At 40.2% G+C, this 21,329-nt stretch overlaps 3 protein-coding genes across 3 annotated transcripts in view; all 3 read right to left on the reverse strand.

Moving 5' to 3' along the window:
- Positions 1-21,329, reverse strand: part of LOC137292078 (uncharacterized) — a 365,314-nt gene that overhangs the window by 189,384 nt on the left and 154,601 nt on the right. The gene's annotated exons all lie outside the window — the stretch shown is intronic.
- LOC137258268 (uncharacterized) lies at positions 2,571-11,673 on the reverse strand. The gene is made up of 8 exons (XM_067795881.1): positions 11,629-11,673; positions 7,813-8,167; positions 7,022-7,180; positions 5,985-6,107; positions 4,834-4,900; positions 4,266-4,312; positions 3,616-3,699; positions 2,571-2,695 (listed from the first exon to the last, which is right to left on the reverse strand). Exons 1-8 carry the CDS (start codon positions 11,671-11,673, stop codon positions 2,571-2,573), a joined length of 1,005 nt encoding a protein of 334 aa, XP_067651982.1.
- On the reverse strand, positions 12,728-21,252 carry LOC137258275 (uncharacterized). The gene is made up of 4 exons (XM_067795896.1): positions 20,919-21,252; positions 20,094-20,212; positions 19,586-19,754; positions 12,728-12,846 (listed from the first exon to the last, which is right to left on the reverse strand). Exons 1-4 carry the CDS (start codon positions 21,250-21,252, stop codon positions 12,728-12,730), a joined length of 741 nt encoding a protein of 246 aa, XP_067651997.1.

A 21,329-nucleotide genomic window follows, 5' to 3' on the forward strand; every position in this document is an offset into this window, starting at 1 on the left:
GAGTGAGTTTAGCTTTACGCCGCAATCAACACTATCCCTGCTTCATGGCGGCGGTCTGCAAATAATCGAGACTGGACCAATATAGTGGCCATGTATGTTCGCAACTGGGATACGATGATATGTACCAACTGAGTCAGTGAACCCGGCAACCAGATTCCGTCTGTCGCCTCTTACGACAAGCATGGATTATTGAAGATGATTTCTAGCCCGGATCATAACGGGTGGCAAATGTTATGCAGAGCATATGTAGCTATGACTTATGGGATCCATGCAGAAGCGAGCTGTAAAGAATAACAGGACAGATAATTTGACACATTCATCATATTTATTTATCAAAATGCGTTAAATGCGACAACAAACTGTGGGGAAAACCCGTAATGTCAATGACAACTGTATGTTAGATTTACGACATTGTTATGGTCTGTCTGATCACTCGGGTTTAATGTTTTGCACCAGAGTGTATGAAACATTAAATTTCTGATTCAATGTCTGTTCATCTTCAATTATGTGCTGATCACATTTTCCGTGAGTTTAGTCTGTATCCCCTATAAAGCGTCTAGTGAGCACGTCCTGTATTCTGTCTATCCTGTTATAAACCTTAAAATATCACAGTTTGAAATGTATAAAGGTTGACGATCTGATGATTGAATTATTTACATTTCTTCGATATTTCATGGCTTCTCGCTGAATTCACGTTGTATACATTTTTAGGGGAACATAGCCAGTTATTTTACGTGGTTGATAGCGAATCGGTCACCAATAATATCACTTCCCGGTATATGAAAGGAAAGAAATGTTCACATGGTTCTAGATATATCGACAGCAACTCAGGTGAGCTGTGTTAACAGGGCTGACTCCATACTTCTTCAAGCACAAACACAAAACGCTAATGGTTGGTTGGTTGTATAGTTTTAGGGCGGTGCTGGCCACTAAGAGGCCTATTTGCGCCCAATACATTGACCTGAAAAATCGTAGGTAATTTCATCGCCAAAAGGAATGTTAACACCAAAACCTAATCGACTCAGAGTTGCTTCCCTTGGGAGTCGATTTTTAAAATAATCCCCTGTGGTGGTTAATATGAGAGGCGACTACCGAGATTCGAAGTTCCTGCGATGTCCATGGCGCCAAGCACCAGACTGTCTGGTCTGGACTCAATTACATACAAACAGAAAGTACGCATATTACCTTAACACAAGCTGCTATTAACTACTTGATCAAATAGCCACCAGGCATTGGACAAGAACTCCACGCCTTCCTCTAATCCAATTGCTATAAACATTTTCAGTTCGTACACTGACAAATCATGACTACTCGTCACATGGAAACTTTGAAAAGTAACTGATATGAAAATACCGTTTTGCGACACTATGATACAACAGTGGCACGCCCAAAATTTATAGCAGTGAAATTCATGGATCTGCATAGGGATCGACCCCGGCATTAAGAATACTGGTATTGCCATATCGAGTCACAAGAACAGACGAAACAGATATTCAAGTGCGCATCAATATTCCTTCACGAGTTACCTCCCTTACACCTAGTGTCCTCACGATTTCGCGGTAACGAAGGCATGAGTGAGAGTGCATTTTTACGCCGTAGAGCTGTTTCAGCGATATGCAACTTATCTACCACTGACAAATATATCTTCATTTACGAATTTATCCAAAATGAATCTACAAATATTTTCCATGTCAAAGCCGAATGTGAACAATATATCGCAGTTGCTACATTATGAGTTGCTCAGTGAGCATAAACAAACATCGAGTTTACATCAACCCATGCGCTCCCAGGGATCAGTGAACAATGCATTTATCTTACCGAACACCTCAGCGTTAATTTTGAATTGTTTGAAGCACGGATACAAAACAAGTAAAACAGATTTTGGAGTTATCTCCCTTTCATCGAGTTACAAACGCATTACATCGGCAATTTCCGTACATCATACGTGATTCAATGTTATTCAAGATAAAGAATTACTACCACGAACTACCAAATGAGTTGGCATCGCCAGGGAATACGTTCCGATAAATCACCACTATACCTATAGTGTGTATATATGTACAAACAAGATTGCTACATGACACGGAAATACTAACAATCGAGTATTTGTTATAAACATAAATCTGAGCACATGATGACGCTCTCAATACTTCTGTGGAGTGAATGGGAAAGGTGGACTCTACGTCTTTCAATATTTCATCAAAATCACGGTGGGGGCGGGGGCTCACCGGAAATGAGCATCAAACAGTGTACTCATGAGTAGAATCGAACCTGGGCGTTCGGCGTGACGAGCGAATGCTTGAATCGCAGGGCTAACCCAGCGCCTACTTGAGTAAAGGAAGAATTGATATACAGGGGTTGAGCACGGATATAAAAATGATTTATTTTAAAACATTTTATCTCTGTCTCTACGTCAGTGTAGAGGTTTGTCGTACACTACTAAACAAATATATTAATAAAGATATTCACACAACATTTACTATTAAATTTCAATGTGTCATCACATTGTTGCGCTGTAAGGGAACTTAAATCTATGTTCCAAGGCCACCGAGGAGTGTATTTCATCGGAGTCATGACACATGCTGAACTCGGGGTATCTTGCAAGGCCTGGCGAACACGTCATCCACGAACACATCACTGGTTGACACGCGCTGCTCAAAGGAACTCCTAGGCTTGTATATTTGCGCATATAATCCTGGAAATATAACATAAAATGCATTACAGAGAAAGTCAGTGTGTGAGATGTTACTCCGCTTTCCAACACTTCAGTAAAATTATATCTGGGTACACCAGAAATGGGCTTAACACATTGTACTCATGTGGGGATCGAATTCTTGTCTTCGGCGTGACGATCGAATGCCTTAACCACTAGTCTAAGTCACTGCCTCTCAAAACAAAATGAAGCTTACTCAGTGAAAATAATGGTTCAAGGAGACATGCGTATGTTCGTTCGGTAAACGTGTATGAGTGAGTGAGGTGGGAGTAACGCTGATTACGCCTCGGCGTGTTAAGGACAATCCTACATGGTTTGTTGAGCGTTTCTCCCAGGGGATTAAACTGTCTTCAAGGGCTGAATTAGACAGAATGAATCGAGATCGCCTGTCAAACATGTCACTGCTTTTCAGTTAGATATGTTTATGTCACTCCCTAACAAACATTTTTGTTTCTTTAAAAAGCGGTCTAAATGTTATTTGATATGAATATGTTCTGCACTATTGAGAAAAAAACACAACGGATGGTATTCCAACATTTTATAATGAATACTTATATTGGCATACGCTGTCGCTAGCTAAATACATGTCTAACATATTCTTAGTGATGGTTTCATCCCTATATATCCTGTCTCCGCACTCGAATTTCGAATGCTAGTGTGTGAGTTAATCACACAAATTGATAGGCAATTAATGCTATTAAAAAGGCTCTTGAATTTCCTTGTGTGTGTGTTAACCAATACATGTATATCTCCTACAGGTATTACAAAGAACATTATCGGCTGATGTGAACATGACAGAGACTCAATGAGAAGAAATACATATCAGCATCTGAGAAATGTCCTATAAATTGTAGAATACGGAAAGAAGAAATTTTACTGAAACACGAACAAGTGACCGATACCTGTGCTGGTTGGGGAGACACGCTGGGAGGGCCGGGGGGACAGGACATCAGATGACCGGAGGTATAACACGTTTTCTTGCACAACTGGGGAAGGATAAAGACAATAAACATCAGTGCACTTGCCAGTTGACACACTTGTCTAGTATGCCAGCACATTGTTTCAAAAATGAATACCTGCATTCGCTGAAGGGCGATTGTAAATACCTGCGTTGGTGAATCACATGCTATCATTTTGCACGTGTAAGTCCGATAGCCTGTAGAATGACCACCAAATGGAGACACGCATAGGCTTTCGCTGAAGGGCGAATGTAATACCTACATTTCAGTTATGATTCACATGTAAAGATGACTAACAAAACATTCACATACATGCTGATGGAAAAACAGTCATGACTGACAGAAAGACACCTTTCAAAGTAATTATACGGAGAATAACTTGTTTACTGTACATACTAATTGTGTTGGTAATGTTTTGTTATCAAAGAATATTGTAGTCAGTATGATTCATTGACGGATTACCATTTGTAAAAAATCATGTGAATGCCCAGTCGTTTTGACTTTTTGTTTATTTTGTTTTGTTTTGTTACTTGTTTTGGGGTGTTTTTTCGGGGGTTTTTATTTTTGGGGTTTTTGGGGGTATAATACCATACCTGAATTATTGTCCCAAGGCGTATTCACATATTCCAAAACAGTGTTCCTGAAGCAAAAAGAAACAAGTTAGAAAATAGGATGAACTGTCTGAAGATTTCTGTAAAGCCCTAACAGAATGTGTAGTGCTGAGGCCGTCATGACAGTGTATGATCATGAACAGTAGACTGTTTACACACACTGTTCAGAATTCGGCAACGCCATAATTGTAACAATGAGAGTTCTTGGCAGGACTGGGTATGCTAATGTTGACAGTTAACCTTATGTCTCGCACGTAGCAAGTGTGTAAAACATCATTTCAATAAATAGGACACATTTAAGTAAATATAAAACCATACGGTGTTGAGGTGAGGTAAAGTGAAATAGGTTAGTTAAATATCCTTTTGAAAGACAGACGCCTAGCAAGCCAATTTACTCGTGTAAGCCCGATAGGTTGCAAAGCTTTATATCTAGACAGTATTGAGGATTTGCCCAACCTTTTTAGCAACAATCATGTGTAAGCCCGGGCTTGTTGAGTGCGGTTGCCTAAAACATTTAAGTCTGTGGAAGGACTGTTTAACGCGTACTCACACATCAGTACCCTTGTACTTGGACCTAACATCCACTTGGTGAAAGCTCTCTGACAGGCTGCCATCTCCTGTGTGTAGGGAAACACAACCACGGTATTTATGGCAGATGACATTATGTCACTTATGTAATGTCAGACCACGAATGTAACAATTATTTGCTCATCGCTATTAATTGGGAGGCCATAAAAAGAATATTGTTAATACGCTAAAACTGTGTTTTTCGTGTATGTAATATTTTTCATTTCAGGAAAACAATATATTGTCTTAGAATATCTTATAGGTCTTAGAACCCTAAACAAATCAATTTCTGGGAAGCGTAAAAACATGTATTGATAAGTAAGTAATACTCGACCTCCATCATATTAAAATACATAGTAACACGACTAGTTGATAATATGATAATAGACGATGTGAACATTTCAGTATTACGAAAGTCATTCTACATTACAGCCGACCTGCTGTCCAGTGAGTGAGTGAGTTAGTTTTGCGCGGCACTCAGCAATATGCCAGCTATATGGCAGCGGTCTGTAGAAAATCGAATCTGGACCAGACAAACCACTGATCAACAACATGAGCATCGATCTGCGCAATTGGGAACCGATGACACGCGTGAACCAAGTCAACGAGTCTGACCACCTCTTACGACAAGCATAGTCGCCCTTTTATGGCAAGCATGGGTTGCTGAAGGCCTATTCTACCCCGGGACCTACATCTGTAGAACGGTTCTTATTTTTAACATCATTTATACACGAGAGGTTGCAATATGAATTTTCCAAACAACCAGAGGCCAATACTGCCAAGTTTACTGTGACGTCACATCGCTAATGGTGCATGTACCAACCTCACTTGGTGGAACTAATGCAATAATTTACCTTCTCGTAGGGAACTTGTTTCCACCCTTACTCGCAACAGATCAAATATGATGGCGGGTTCGAATCCGAAATTCATCATCATAAGTTTGCTCGCTTAGTGCAAGCGAGTGAGCATAGGGTTATGCCTCGTTGAGCAATATTCCAGCAATAGCCTGTAGCGGGACTTCGCACATGGTACCCATTTAGGGAAGCGAACAAGAGCCAACAACCTTTCCACAAGACTGATCCACTGCCCCTGCTCGCTTAGCACAATTAGTGACTGGCTAACTCACTAACTCACCTTCCCGCAACGCCTCCCTTCTTCTTGAAGTAGTTGTCATCACGACGATGAGGAGTATAATGATGACGATAGCGGCCACCACTATCCCAGCTATGACTGAGATCAAGGATGTGTGATCATCATCTGTCAAAGTAGAAGTATTTTGTAAATATACGATATATACTCAGCGTGAGCGTTAAGGGAATTCAGATAACATGAACCGCTTCTATGTCGGTGTCGGGTTCTTCCCTGCCTTTGATGTGTAATCCAGAGTGTGACATCCTTGAGAAAGTTATTTGAACTTAAAGGTTAAAACATTATTAAGTGTCATCTACCCATGGAGATCCTGGATAACTCATGGAGATCCGGGATAACTCATGGAGATACGGGATAACACATGGAGATCCGGGATAGAATAAGTCTTCAGCAACCCATGCAGCCACAAAAGGCGACTATCATGGTCGTAAGAGGGATCGGATGGTTAGACTCACGTTTCCCAGTTGCGCAGATCAATGCCCGTGCCGTTGATCACTGAATTGTCTGATCCAGACATAATTATTTACAGATAACTGCCTTATAGATGGAATATGCGTGCAGCGTAAACTAAACTCACTCACTCAGTATTAAAAGAATGTCATCTATGAATGCGAGTCCGTTCCCCTGTTATTATGATATTCCAGAACCACACAAATACACACTTGCCCCAATATCTGTAGTAGACGATGTGGATTCTGAAAGACGACAATAACAGTTTATGATGGTCTCCTTATATTCAAATATACCCCGATCGTATGGGCGAGGCGCGTAGCAAGCTTGTTTTGTCTTGTAAGCCCAATAGGTTGCAAAGCTTTATGTTTAGACAGAACCAAGGATTTGCCCAACCATTTCAGTAACAATCATGTGTAAGCCAGGTCTTTTTTACCATGGTAGCTATGCCCCTGGAGTGATTGTGTTAAATCGAAGGGACTTTGGTACCACACACTGTGGGATGTACCTTTGTAACCGGAATTCCTTTGTAACCGGCATTAAACAACACTCACTCTTACAAATTTACACACCTAAAGCGATTGCTGCTTTGCTGACATCGTTGAGAGAAGTGGATGCAGACGTGGTCGTGCTTGAAACTATTGCAGTTGTGGACGATGTCGTGGACGATGCATCTGTACCAGATGATGACGGTGACGTCGTTGTCGGTGTTATATCTGCATCACTGAAACCTGCCGATAGTGTGAAATGTTTAGTTGTTACATGTCATACACGAAAACATCGCATCCTGTTAAACCCCGATATACCGGACACCTTTCACTCACAAGACTAACTGCATCTAAGCAACATTGCTCTGGAGCCATACCAAGGTAATCTGAACGGATTTGAATTTGAAATATATTAGGAGTGTTCATGAGTAAAGAGGGTTTACAAGATAATAAACTCGCTCGTATAACGTTGTCTTACTGTTTGTATGTCTGTATGTGTGTGTCCTTTAGTAGTAAAATCTGATTTAGTTATACTTATTTAACAGAATTGTATACACAATAAGACAATGAATTGTATATAGAAAATAAGGTAATAACATTTGTAACTATCCCATATAATTGTTATAATGGTGTTATCAGAATCGTGACATATATATTTAGGGGCTTATAACGTAGAAACTAAAATTGACACGTACAATTACTGTGGCTTAATGTCAAGCACTTAAGTCCCAAATATACCGCAATAAGTATCGCACTACGGGTACCTGAATCGCAATACAACACATTTGCCTGTACACAGCCCTGTTATTGCTGGTACTAATAACCTGTCAGCATTATCTCAATGTTTAAGGTAAGGTGATTTACTTTATACTTACTGATAGTTATGTTATTGCTGTTTTGCCTGGTAAAGTCATCACTGCACCACCACACGGAACCGTTGTCTATGCTGGCATTGATGTTGATAGATATGTTGTGCTGATAGGCGTTATGTTCCACTCTGATCCGTCCGTCCAGGTCAGGTGGGGTCACTGCCCCCGATGGTGAGATGACCACGAGGTTATTGTCTCTGTACCAGAATACCCGCACAACAAAGAAGTCCCCATCGGCTGTTCTGCCATTGTAGTTACACATCAGTTTATATAGGCCCCCGTCTGTGGCTCGGGAAGGGAAGCTCGCTAGAACTGGCTTTCTGAACGGAGATACAGTAATTGCCTCTGTTGAATAAACCATCTGGTTAACATCACTTGTCTGTAACACTGGTCGTAACTGCTGATAAACGCGTACACACCAACACCAGCACACGCGCGCCCATATGCACGCACGCACACGCATACATAAACGCGCATACATACGTACGTACAGGGTTTCATATAGTATATGTATTATGAATTTAGAACTAGTTTTTTGGCACGATGTGGCTGACATATTGCCCATGTGACTTTAAATCGTTATTTATTCACCCACTCAATTAACCAGTTATGTCCGAGATTAAGAGAGATATTTCAGGATATTTTTTTTAATCCGCTGCTTCAGTCACTAAGTCAAAGTGCATTTTGTGCTCAGCGCAGCATACTCACAATGGAGGGGATACGTTATCGGTGTGGGGAGATCTGAACAAACACCCCTCCGCGAAAAACAAGGAGGTTCAAACAACTGTAATTACTTCACAAAGTAATGTAAAGAAGTACTGCACAATGCACATCATCGTTATAACGAATGGGATACAATGTTACCTCTTATTCTTTGAAAAATGCACTGGATTAAACAAAGAAAACAATGTTGATATCAGATTCACACTCCAATGTATCGAATACGTTTTTCTTATTCATAGTCATATTGCTTTATTTAGATATAGATATATTGACAGGATGTGACACTGACAAGTTTAAGTAAAATCAATCACAAATTTGAATGAAAAACGGTTTCAAAAACAATTTAACTGAATTTAACGTACAATGTTAAGTACATTGCAAATATTGTTGCACTATAATTATTGTCCACAGCAACACATTTTGTGGGGATTATCAATTTTGGACTAATCCGTCCGTGCGGGCAATTTATTCTTTTCCGGAGCAGAACAATGCTTCTTCACTAAACTTGGCAGTTTTGGATTTTGGACAAAATATACACCTGGAAATTAATCAAGCAACACCCCAATTTTTTCTATTGGAGCAACTTTGAAGTGTTCTGACAATCAAAATATGCCGGGTTGATATAGTTTGACACTTTTTTTATTCAACAGACGATCTCTGACAAACAACTTAAAGGGAAAAAGTATCAAGACTTTGCTTTATTGCAACGAAATCCAAATTCTTAAAACTGTCTTAAATTCATGAAAAAATGGACACAATTTACTATTCATCCACAGACGTTGTTGTCAGGTGTATTAACACAAATGTCACATGGAAAGAAAGAACAGTCATCTGAGAGTCTGCACACCGACTTTCATCAATATCTAGTGTGTCCTCCCTGCGCACGCACCACCGATTCCAGACGCCTCCTCATTCCTTGGATGAGTCTCCGGATCTGATTCTGGGGGATCCTGTTCCACTCCTCATGCAGGGCAGCCGTCAATTCGTTGAGATTATGGACTGGTGGGTCTCTCTGCCTCACACGACGGCCAATAAAGTCCCACAAATGTTCAATGGGGTTGAGGTCAGGGCTCATGGCAGGCCATGGAATTCTGTCAATTGCATTTTGCCGCAAAAAATCATTTACAGCATGCGCCCTGTGAGGTCTAGCATTGTCGTCCATAAATATGGGTCTCGTTGCCAGAGGATGGTTCTCAAAATGAGGTACCACAGCCCTGTCAAGAACCTCCTGTTGGTAACGAACACCGTTAAGGTTGCCACGGATGGTAATGATATCCAACTTGCAGTTCATGGAAATGCACCCCCATACCATAACGGAACCTCCCCCAAAGGCCACAGTCTCCTGGATGTTCCGTGGAGCCATTGCTGTGTTCCTCTGCCTCCAGACCCGAGTACGACCGTCCACCATGTGCAGCAAGAACCGGCTCTCATCTGAGAAATGGACCTTCCTCCAAGAGGCAATGTTCCAGTGCAAACGGTCATTACACCAGGCCAGTCGGGCTGCCTTATGGGCTGGAGACAGTCTGGGTCGCTTGATTGGCCTCCTTGCCCGGTATCCTGCAGCTTTCAGACGATTCCGAACAGTCCTGTTCGAGATGGGTCTCCCTGGAAGCCACTCCTGTCTCAACCGAGAGCTCGAGTCGAAGGACCTGCGCCGTACAAGTCTCAGTAAAGCTCTGTCCTCCCGGACTGTGGTCTTCCTGGGTCTTCCTGGTCTAGGCAGGTCTTTAACTTCATTAGTGGCCCGGTATTTTTTCAAAAGTTTTGAAATTATGGAATGATGTCGTCCGATTTGAGTCCCGATTTGTCTTAGAGACATACCAGCATTCCTCATGCCGATTATTTGCCAACGAGTGGCCTCTGATAATTTCCTACGTGCCATGACATTGAAATGAATGAAAAACCGAATGCAATCGACAACCTGCGCTTGTAAACACCCCAGGGAAAAAGTGCATTTTTCGAAAGTTGAGGTTAAAGCAATGCACGTGCGCTGTGCAAGCTTCACGCGCGTCATATCAACCCATGAAAAGCTCATGCTGTATGTCAATACATCAAAATTGAATAATCAATCATCAAAATTACTTCGTTAAACTTTGTTAAGTTTTTATGTGTCTTTGAATTTGGTGTTGCTTAATTAATTTCCATATGTATATGTTGCTGGGTTTTTTTTCATTTCTATGGCAACATGTTTTACTCTGACTGAAACTGTTGGTAGTGCTGCATTCTAGAGCAAAACTTTCAAACCTTTCACTACTCTACTTCCACTTTGTGGGTATTCATGAACCTAGTGACATAATCCAATAGTACCACTCTATTTTCATAATGAACATTACTGATGTACATGAAAACATGAAATCTCCCACGCAGTCCGTTGTTGATACAAACATGCTGGTATATGAATAGCTTAGACATGTATGGTTTCGTTAGATTAGTGTCAAGTACAATATCATATTTGACATTGTCGTATGTAGTTGACGTATTCTTAAAGAGTAGCTTACCGATGGATATTGATGACTTTGTCCTCTTGTTTATGTTTTATCATGGTTTAGTTGAAACATTCATTTTAACTGAGTAATTGCTTTTATATGGCATGTGAACAAGGGGCGGTTCTTCTGTTCAGACTCTCAGATGTCTGCGTTCCTGAGTCTTTTACATGTAAACAATTAACTACGTGCAACTTTGGTACATATTGCATGCTTAGTTGTCGACAGTTGATATCTCGTTAGTTTTCAGAGCACATTTAGTCAACAATCTCAAACAACGGACATAATCTCGTAGTAATAAAAGTTGTGACACAAAAACTCCTATTCAATCAATTGTTCATTTATTACTCACGTGGTCAAAGCGGGTCCAGGTATGAAGACGGGTACATGGGTACAACCAATTACCCACCCGTCCCAGGTATCCGGGTTACCCGTCCGAGCCCTAACAAACACACACACACACTCACACACACACACGCACGCACGCACGCACGCACACACACATTTCCATCGTATGCCTAGTGTGTAATCATACATCATACTTTTCATAATACAGCACATTACTTGGCCTCTTCAGTACCAAAAGTAGATTATCCAATACCTCACCTGTAGTCACATGTATACATAGCATTCCAATCAATGCGACTGTATGATACTCCATAGTCAGTGGATAGTGAACCAGACGCAAACAAACGAACAGTCGATCTAACACATCAGGGAACAGGTAAATGTTCTAGTTCAGAACGTACAACAAACAGCAATTATCAACATGTCGTCACAAAGCAGGAGCTACGTCGTCACTAGATGTAATCCTACAGGAACACAGCCGATCATACGTGTGCATGCTGTGTTGATGTAAGGGCGTCTTCCTCAAGACGTGTCGGGTGGGATTCACAAGCCGTGTTTACATTTCGAGGTCACGTGGCAGTTTTTCCTAAAGGATACAGTATTTACTCTGGTGAATAGGTAATGATTGTGCTTCTTTCAACTGATCTAACTCAAACATGTATTGTGTTACCAGTATCGTACAGTTGTTTCCCCATAGGCCGTGGTTCAACGCATTGACATGTCATCTGCAAGACCAGACCATGTTGTGTTTTGTTTGCCATGGTCCGTGTGTTTCCCGCACTCCAATGCATACATATCTCTGTCGAGTATTTTTATTGATACGTTAGCCCTTTGAACGTCCAGTATTTGTAAAATTTAAAGATTATTTCCAGCACTTTGGGCGAAGAAGATTTTTGTGTAAACCGCCATGACGAATCCCAGGTATTGGTACGATTCCTACTGCATCAAACGCATGTTTGAACCACTATCAAATACTGTCGATGCCATGTGTTCGTGAAACCATGTTACCATTATTTTAAACTCAACTATTATGCCACATCAAAACCGGGGATCATCATTGTAGTACGTTACATTCAAGCCTTTATGTATGTTTGTCAGCTACAGTTAAGTGATCGTGTTTCACAAATCGGTAATGTCTAACTATCGCATCCCTTCAAGTTTCCTTCCAATCAAATCACAACGCAATAACGTAAATGGAACAGTGAGGTAGCCAAGCGTGACGTTGTCTTTGGGCTACCTCAGACAAGACATATTAAGCAACAAGATGATGTCATTTAGGAACGTTTTATTGTCTCTATTGCAATCTGTTAATAGTGAATCGAATAATACTGTCTGATCTTCCTTCTGAAGATGTAAGCCAAAGTAATTCACAGGGCTCTAACCGCCAGCATCACACCACCAACGATGACCACTGCACCACTCAGCGTGGGTTTATCTTTATGACCTGTCGAATGCATGTGAGGATTCGACCTAGCTATAGGCCTACCTACAATGAGAATAAAGAAAACTTTGTAATTGTAACAATTTATCAAAATTAACGGGCATGGATTAGTTACGTAAGTCAGCTTAAATTCTCTATGTTATCGTGCAATCTTCAAAATTATGAAAATTATCATATGTGTGTAAGTGTATGCTTTATGTTTCAAGACACTGGCACAGAGACACAATGGCATGTTCTGGGGTTTTGTGTGTGTGTGTTTTTTTCCTTTTTTTTCCTTTGTTTTTTTTTTTCTTAACATAATAAGTTACTATCTAGGTTCCATACGTAAGTCTTTTCGTTCAGTAACGTCGGCTGATACTATTTTCTGATAGGAAAAAGTTAGGTATTACAAAACAACCCCGTCTGTGATACCACTGCTTGCAAGGTAAAGGTTGGGTGTCAGTCACAAACCTCATCTGATACTACTGTCTACTAGTCATGCAGTCATTCGTTAAAAACCCATACAACCACTCTCCGTCTCACACTGTTTGAAGTATCTAGCATATTTGTATCCTACAGAATGTTAGCTAACTTGAGCTCAAACTTTCCAACCGATAAGACATTGTCCACACGCATAAAAGCACACTTGCTTGGCAAGGGGAAATACACTAGCCACACTAGTTATAACCTCATTACCTGGGCGTGAACACACAGCTGTGTGTTGTCGCTGGAATACTTCGAGGCAGTTTGTTCCAGGACCAACAACACTACATGTTGTATTGACTTCATGGGCTGCATCGTGGAGTTGGGCTTCAACATCGCCTGTCAACCCATCATATGTCCCTTCATCACTCGAGAGTTTCAACTGAAGAAAGAAAAATTATATAATAGAAGCTCTGTTGTCCCGACTCAACATTGTTCAATTTCACAACATCCCTTTTCTATGGACTGAGTGAATGAGCAGGGATAAACGCCCGCCCGCATATCAACCTTGCAATACCACAAATAACAATATTGATAAAATTTGTTTTCCAGAGCTGTGTCCTTTGCAAATGCTCCTGCCAGAAAGATTTGAACTGGAATACAGCATTTAACATGAACACTTCAACCATACAACCAAACTCTAGACAGGATGTGACATTTATTACATGCTCGTCGGTATTGGCCTTTGCTATAGTTACAAATACAAGTCAAGGATTGTCTCACCGTGACATTAACTCTTGGATCAGCGCTCAACCCCATACATACGTCCAAAACACGGAACGTCTCATTCCTAAGGGGTACACAATTAACGTGCAGTCTTGATGCTACATCACCCAGGTCCTCTGAAAAATGCATCGCATTGTTAACGATTCAGTAATATTTCAGATGTATCGGTAAGATGTCATGAAACACGTTTTAAAATCATTCGTCATATTCATATTAAAGTAAAACGTGGTCCTGTACCAGAAGCCCCTGATGAATCTTGCACTCAGTCATACAAGATATGATACACCATAAACTGGAGGCAAGAGAGAAAACAGTCAGTATCAGAGAGATCAAGACATAACGCATTCTTTGTGAGACTATCCAACTGCTTCAGCCTAGTATCCCATCAAGTACAGTGTGTATTATAAGGGTAATTCCTTACACCATAGTTCATTATGCTGTTGATATGTACTCGTTTCGACACAAAATCCGATGTTGCATGACATGTACATACAGCGTGAATATCACACGTTGTATGGATAACAATTTATTTTTATTTTTTATACGACGTCTCAGAGCTAATTATTGCATCTTCATCAATGAAAAAATTCATCGTCAAGCTATGAAACGTTCTATAAAGAATGAAAATTGTTATCCACAAAACATGTCACGTACTCATGTTCGTCCAAATGCATTTTAACTCATTAAGCCCGACAGCCACTTCACTGTTCAACACCTGGATCCCCGTGCTGATTGCCTGGCTGTCTGTTGCGAGACTAATTAGGGCTATTCACGCCTGATATCCCTGGCAGGTTTCGGAGATTACAGGAAACTGTCTCGTCATACGAGCAAGTCCTGATTGTGTAATTGTTTAATTGCGTTGTAATGGTACATGTTGAAAGAAAGCAGGAGTGAATACATGTCATATATGTAACGTTATACGTAATTTTAATACACTTTCTCTTGTAGACTTTTGGTGGCGTGTGTAACACATGTTTGTATTCTTTGTATGTAAGACACACTTAAACAAATTGTCCCATTCATATCATTGTGTGAGGTTAAATTGTTCAAAACATCTATGTCAGTGGTTGTAAAGAAGAATTTACGCACACGCCTAATAATCTTCTATGAAAGAAGCGTTTTCGCTGATACGTTGCTAGTACATACTGAATATTTTAAGGTAAGTACTAATAAGCTAATGTGTGACTTACATGGAACAGATTCACAGTTTGTCACTTTGGTTCATCTAGATTTAACGCAGAAAATATACGTTATCACACGAACATACATGTATGCATAGTGTATAATGCTATTCCTTGCACATGCATAAGACAAAGGGTCATGTGATGGGCGTCATCAAAATTTCCGAATAGGACGTTTTGTATCTCAACTGTTCAATATAGTGGCTGATTTCTTATCTATGACCAATCGTACCATGAGATACCTGTCACAGAGGAAATGACAGGTGATGGGGGCGTGGGCTAAATTTCTGAAAAGCATGTTCGGTCACTAGACAGCTTGGATACAGATTGACTATTGGTTTGATCGTTGACCAATCGATATGCTGGATTCCGGTTTTATCAACTCTAGCTATCATGAAAAGTTTGTGTATCGTGAACATACGTAATCGTAAGGATGCCTGAAACGTACATGTAGGACTAACAAGCACTTTGACGAGTTTATTTTTCTTTAAAGCGCTCAAAGCGCTTCAATCCGATTATTTTACCCCTTATAATCCAATCCAACCATTGAGTAGAGATAGTATTTATTTGCATATACATTTTGCGCACACTACTTGTACATCAAACATAATGGCTTGCTGAACATTTCAATATAATCTGCACATTCAAGTACATGTATTATAGAATTAAAATAAGTTACACGATACTGATTTATTGTGATGTATACACTTGCAGTTGAATCTTCCTAAATATTTATCAAGATGGGCGTACTTATATTTGTTTTGAAAGCAAACGAATTTCAGAAGATTGACAATGGACTCCACAAAATGAATGAATGAATGATTTAATTTAGAAGAAGGTTTTGTAACCTTCTCACCGTTAATTCAATCAATGTGCAGACATAGTATCTTAGTATTCACTCTCAATGACGAGTAACAAACACTTACCTCCAGTAACAACATCTCATAATCCCTTTTCTCTCAGACATGTGTTCATTTGCCATTTGCCCCGACATTCCAAGCAATTGTTATCAAAACACATTAATAGTTCTTCTGATTAACACAGCAAGTAAACTCTCTCGTAAGAAAAGCTAATCTTTGATCATTACTGCTAAATTGATTGAAATAATAGGTACACTACGAATTTAAAATTTAAAATCTCCAATACGCGGCTCTCGCTGAATAAGAGGTGCTTTTTATAACCCCTAGTATGCGGCTCTCACTATGAGAAGCTGATTCATTTGCCCCCCGTACGCGTCTCTCGGCCTTAATGAGTTAAGAAAGACATTTAGCAAGTTCATATGAATAATAATTATGTCTGTCAAATATATATTACTTCTCCCACAATGATTTCACTGGTCTACTGTTTCAAGTACATATATCAGTATAAAAAGACAAATCAGTCATCTGTTACAGCTGAGCTTACCATGTGCAGTCACGTGACAGGTTTTCTTGAGAGGATTCGTACCATCACGACAGTTCCAGGTACCTGAATCACGTGTCGAAAACTTCTTGATGCGAAGTATGTGTTTTTTGTCAGAAACCAAAACTGTCTCATAATTCGGAGAGTTTATGTAGCATTTACCACTGTTCCGCAGGCAGGTGACAACTTCTAAATTATCTGGTCGGGACCACCCAATAGACTCGTATTCTCCCGTGATGTCACAAGTGATGTTGACACGCTGACCGATACAGGCAACGCTCGGGCAGGATGTACTTGTTTCTGATGCGTCTGTGAACATTTCAGTCTCAACGCTTAAGGCAAGGGTAGTGGCAATGACTTGAATGAGTATTGAATGTACTTACAACGAATTAACATGATGTATATACTTCAGTTCATATGATAATGAAGAGGATATATAAGGATGTGGTGTTATATACTGATGCAAGTGCCTTAAATGTGTAGTTTGGTTTGTTTTTAACGCAGCACTCAACAATGCTTCAGCTTTATGGAGGCAGTCTGTACATAATCGAGTCTGGACCAGACAGCATGACCATCAGTCTATGCAACTGGAATACAATGATATGTATCAGCCAAATCCTGGTAGAACAGGCCTTCAGCAACCCATGCTTACCATAAAAGGGGACTATGCTTCTCGTAAGAGGCGACTAGCATGATCGGGTGGTCAGACTCGATGACTTGGTTGACACATGTCATCGGTTTCCTTTTGTGCAAGTTGATGCTCATACTATTGATCACTGGATTATCTGGCCAAGACTCGACTATTTACAGACCGCCGTCACATAGGTGGAATATTGCTGAGCACGGCGTAAACCTCAACTCACTGTGAGGTCACGTGAGAGGAAGTAAAGGAGCACCTACAGAATTCAGTACCACAATTTCTCGTGAGGACGTTCCCAGCCGTAGGTCACATGTCAGTAAGACTGGCAACCAGTTTGTGAGAACCCGTCGGACGCGAAGCCGCGTCCTTCGGATTGTTAGCCCGACAACTAACCGACTGAGCTACGTCCACATTGTTGCACAATGTGCAAATTTCGCTAGTCATTCCAGTCACGGAAATGAACGGAAAGAGTCGAATTGGTTGCGGACAATTAGGAAGGTTAGACTTGGTGCCTAGTGCTTTCAGTCTACTGATGATTGCTGAATGGTCCCGATATCATTTGGCACGATTGTCCTATTCCGTAATCTACAAGATACCATGCTGTGTTGAATGAGACGATATGGTTCGAACTGAAAACGGTTGTTGACGTCAGGCGTCAGACGTTGATTTCAAGGTTGCATGCATGAATGATGTGGTGGGATAAAAATCATTGTGTGCTTTCGTGACAGAAAAGTGTTGTAGGGAACCCAGTAAGGATAATGTGGATTGCGCTAAGAAATGTGTGAGACATGGGCATGTTTGGTGACGGCACGAGGGTGAGTTAGACTTCGAATCATTATTGGAAATATGTAGATCTACAGGTGAAAGTTGCTGGAGGCCGATATCCGTCAGCACAAAATTTCGACATTAAAGCATTTCATCGTTTTTTTAAATTTTGATGTTTTTGGTCTCCCATTTTTCTTTGTGAACAAAGTATTAAAAATGGAAAAGGTGAACATTTGGTCCTCATGCATTTACCTACTATATTGGATTAGGTCCCTTACCCTAACCCTAAACCCTAACCCTAACCCTAACCCTAACTCTTGGAATAATTCTAATAAATAGAATACACTCACAGAACGGGCACGAAAATGGCCGTTTTATCCAATGTAATGAATTCTTTCCGCTTCGAAAAATAAATATTTCCTTGTAATGGTGCAAATTACTGAATGAGAAAGATATGTATGTACATTAGTTTACAGTTATAATTCATTTGATCCAAATAGATACGTCTGAAACTGAAATGTAGAATATATTTAGATTATTTTAAATGACCAAAACTGCAAATAATAAAACATGGCGCAATGTGACCAATGTAAGTCATTCTTACTAAATTTAAAAGTACAAACTATATAAATACACAAAATATAACATCTCAGCACTTCCTAATACAAAGAAATATGAGCATATTGGTTAAGAAAAAATATTTAAAACTGGTGCTCGCAAAATATTGCGCATCCACCGGGAACTACTACTGGAAACTCGTAACATCCTTGGGTTTCTGTAATGACATGGCTGGTAGAGATGAAACATCAGTGAGCGGAGCTTATACACACACCTTGTTGCTATGCCAACGTCATAGAGCATTGTTTCAAGAACGTGCTTTTGAACATAATCACTTCCAATTACGTAAAATAGTATTATGACGTGTCTGTAAAGTTTGTGGTGCTGTATTCTAAAGGTAGGCCGAAGTAAAATCACACTCTCCAAAGTGGGTCACCTGTTCAACCTTGCTGTATACAACAGTCAACAGATCTACATACTTAACTGCAGCAGTCGCACTTGTTAAATGTGGTATACATTTCCAAGGCAAGATCACCTTCCAAAGCTGGCGGTTCTGATGGTAACTGGAATAACATTACTTTCCAAAGATCACCGGTTTGATAACAATTCACCTTCAGTAAAAACTGTTTCATCGTATCAGACGCTGATCAACCATTTACCAGATGGGGTCCACAGGCCCTCATGTCACTGTGAGGATTAAAGACTTTTTTTTTAAATATAAAAAGTATAAGTTGACCCACGACTTGAAACGCTTCACAGTATTATTATTAAATATAATAACATTACTATCCAGGTTCCATACATAAGTCTTTTCATTTAGCAACTTCGTCTGATACTACTGTCTACTAGTCATGCAGTAATTCGTTAAAAGCCCATACAACCACTCTCCGTCTCACACCGTTTAAAGTATCTCTAGCATATTTGTATCCTACAGTATGTCAGCTAACTTGAGCTCAAACTCTCTAACTGATTAGACATTATCCACAGGCACAAAAGCACACTTGCACGACAAGGGGAAATACACTAGCCACACTAGTTATAACCTCATTACCTGGGCGTGAACACACAGCTGTCCGTTGTCGTTGGGAGACTTCGAGGCAGTTTGTTCCAGGACCAACAACACTACATGTTGTATTGACTTCATGGGCTGCACCGTGAAGTGGGGCTTCAACATCGCCTGTCAACCCATCATATGTCCCTTCACCACTCGAGAGTTTCAACTGAAGAAAAAGAAAAACATAACTGACACTCTGTTGTCCCGACTCAACATTGTTCAATTTTGCAATTTCCGTTTTCTATTGAGTAAGTAAGTGAACAATGATAGACGCACCCACTCATGCAATAACAAACTTGCAATAACACAAATAACAATGCTGATACAATTTGCTTTCCAGAGCTGTGGCCCTTGGTCGTGCCAAAAACATCTGGACTGGAATACAGTATTTAACATGAACACTTCAATCATACAATCAAACTCTACACAGGATGTGACATTTATCACATGCTCGTCGGTATTGGCCTTTGCTAGAGTTACAAATACAAGTCAAGGATTGCCTCACCGTGACATTAACTCTTGGATCAGCGCTCAACCCCATACATACATCCAAAACATGGAATATCTCATTCCTAAGGGGTACACAATTAACGTGCAGTCTTGATGCTACATCACTCAGGTCCTCTGAAAAATGCATCGCATTGTCAACGATTCAGTAATATTTCACATGTATCGGTAAGATGTCACGAAACACGTTTTAAAATCATTTGTCATATCAATTTTGAAGTACAAGGTACAAGGCACATGGTCCTATACCAGAAGCCCCTGATGAATCTTGCACTCAGTCATACGATGAAACACCATAAACTGAGGGCAGGAGACAAACAAGTCAGTATCAGAGAGATCAAGACATAATTCATTCTTTGTGAGACTATCCAACTGCCTCAGCCTAGTATCCCATCAAGTACAGTGTGCATTGTAAGGGTAATACCTTACACCATAGTTCATTATGCTGTTGATATGTACTCGTTTCGACACAAAATCCGATGTTGCATGACATGTACATACAGCGTGAATATCACACGTTCTATGGATAACAATTTATTTTTATTTTTTATACGACGTTTTAGAGCTAATTATTGCATCTTCATCAAGGAAAAGGCTTATCGTCAAGCTATGAAACGTTCTATAAAGAATGAAAGTTGTTATCCACAAAACATGTCATCTACAAATGCATTTTAAGAAAGACATTTAGCAAGTTCATATGAATAATAATTATGTCTGTCAAATATATATTACTTCTCCCACAATTATTTCACTGGTCTACTGTTTCAAGTACATATATCAATATAAAAAGACTAAATCAGTGATATGTTACAGCTGAGCTTACCATGTGCAGTCACGTGACAGGTTTTCTTGAGAGGATTCGTACCATCACGACAGTTCCAGGTACCTGAATCACGCGTCGAAAACTTCTTGATGCGAAGTATGTGTTTTTTGTCAGAAACCAAAACTGTCTCATAATTCGGAGAGTTTATGTAGCATTTACCACTGTTCCGCAGGCAGGTGACAACTTCTAAATTATCTGGTCGGAACCATCCAATAGACTCGTATTCTCCCGTGATGTCACAAGTGATGTTGACACGCTGACCAATACAGGCAGCGCTCGGGCAGGATGTACTTGTTTCTGATGCGTCTGTGAACATTTCAATCTCAACGCTCATGGCTTATGTATATACTTCAGTTTATATGATAACAAAGAGGGTATGTAACGATATGGTGTAATATGTTAATGCAACTA

This window comes from Haliotis asinina, chromosome 1 (genome assembly GCF_037392515.1).
Source record: "Haliotis asinina isolate JCU_RB_2024 chromosome 1, JCU_Hal_asi_v2, whole genome shotgun sequence".
Taxonomy (NCBI): Eukaryota; Metazoa; Mollusca; class Gastropoda; order Lepetellida; family Haliotidae; genus Haliotis; species Haliotis asinina.

Coding starts and splice junctions, on each gene's coding strand:
- LOC137258268 (XM_067795881.1), bottom strand. CDS start 11,673: ATGGAGTATCATACAGTCGCATTGATTGGAATGCTATGTATACAT. Junction 8,168..11,628: donor TTGGAATGCTATGTATACAT/GTGACTACAGGT, acceptor GATGTTAACCAG/ATGGTTTATTCAACAGAGGC. Junction 3,700..4,265: donor GCCTTGGGACAATAATTCAG/GTATGGTATTAT, acceptor ATCCTTCCCCAG/TTGTGCAAGAAAACGTGTTA.
- LOC137258275 (XM_067795896.1), bottom strand. CDS start 21,252: ATGAGCGTTGAGATTGAAATGTTCACAGACGCATCAGAAACAAGTACA. Junction 20,213..20,918: donor CTGTCACGTGACTGCACATG/GTAAGCTCAGCT, acceptor TGCATTTTTCAG/AGGACCTGAGTGATGTAGCA. Junction 19,755..20,093: donor ATCCAAGAGTTAATGTCACG/GTGAGGCAATCC, acceptor CTTTTTCTTCAG/TTGAAACTCTCGAGTGGTGA.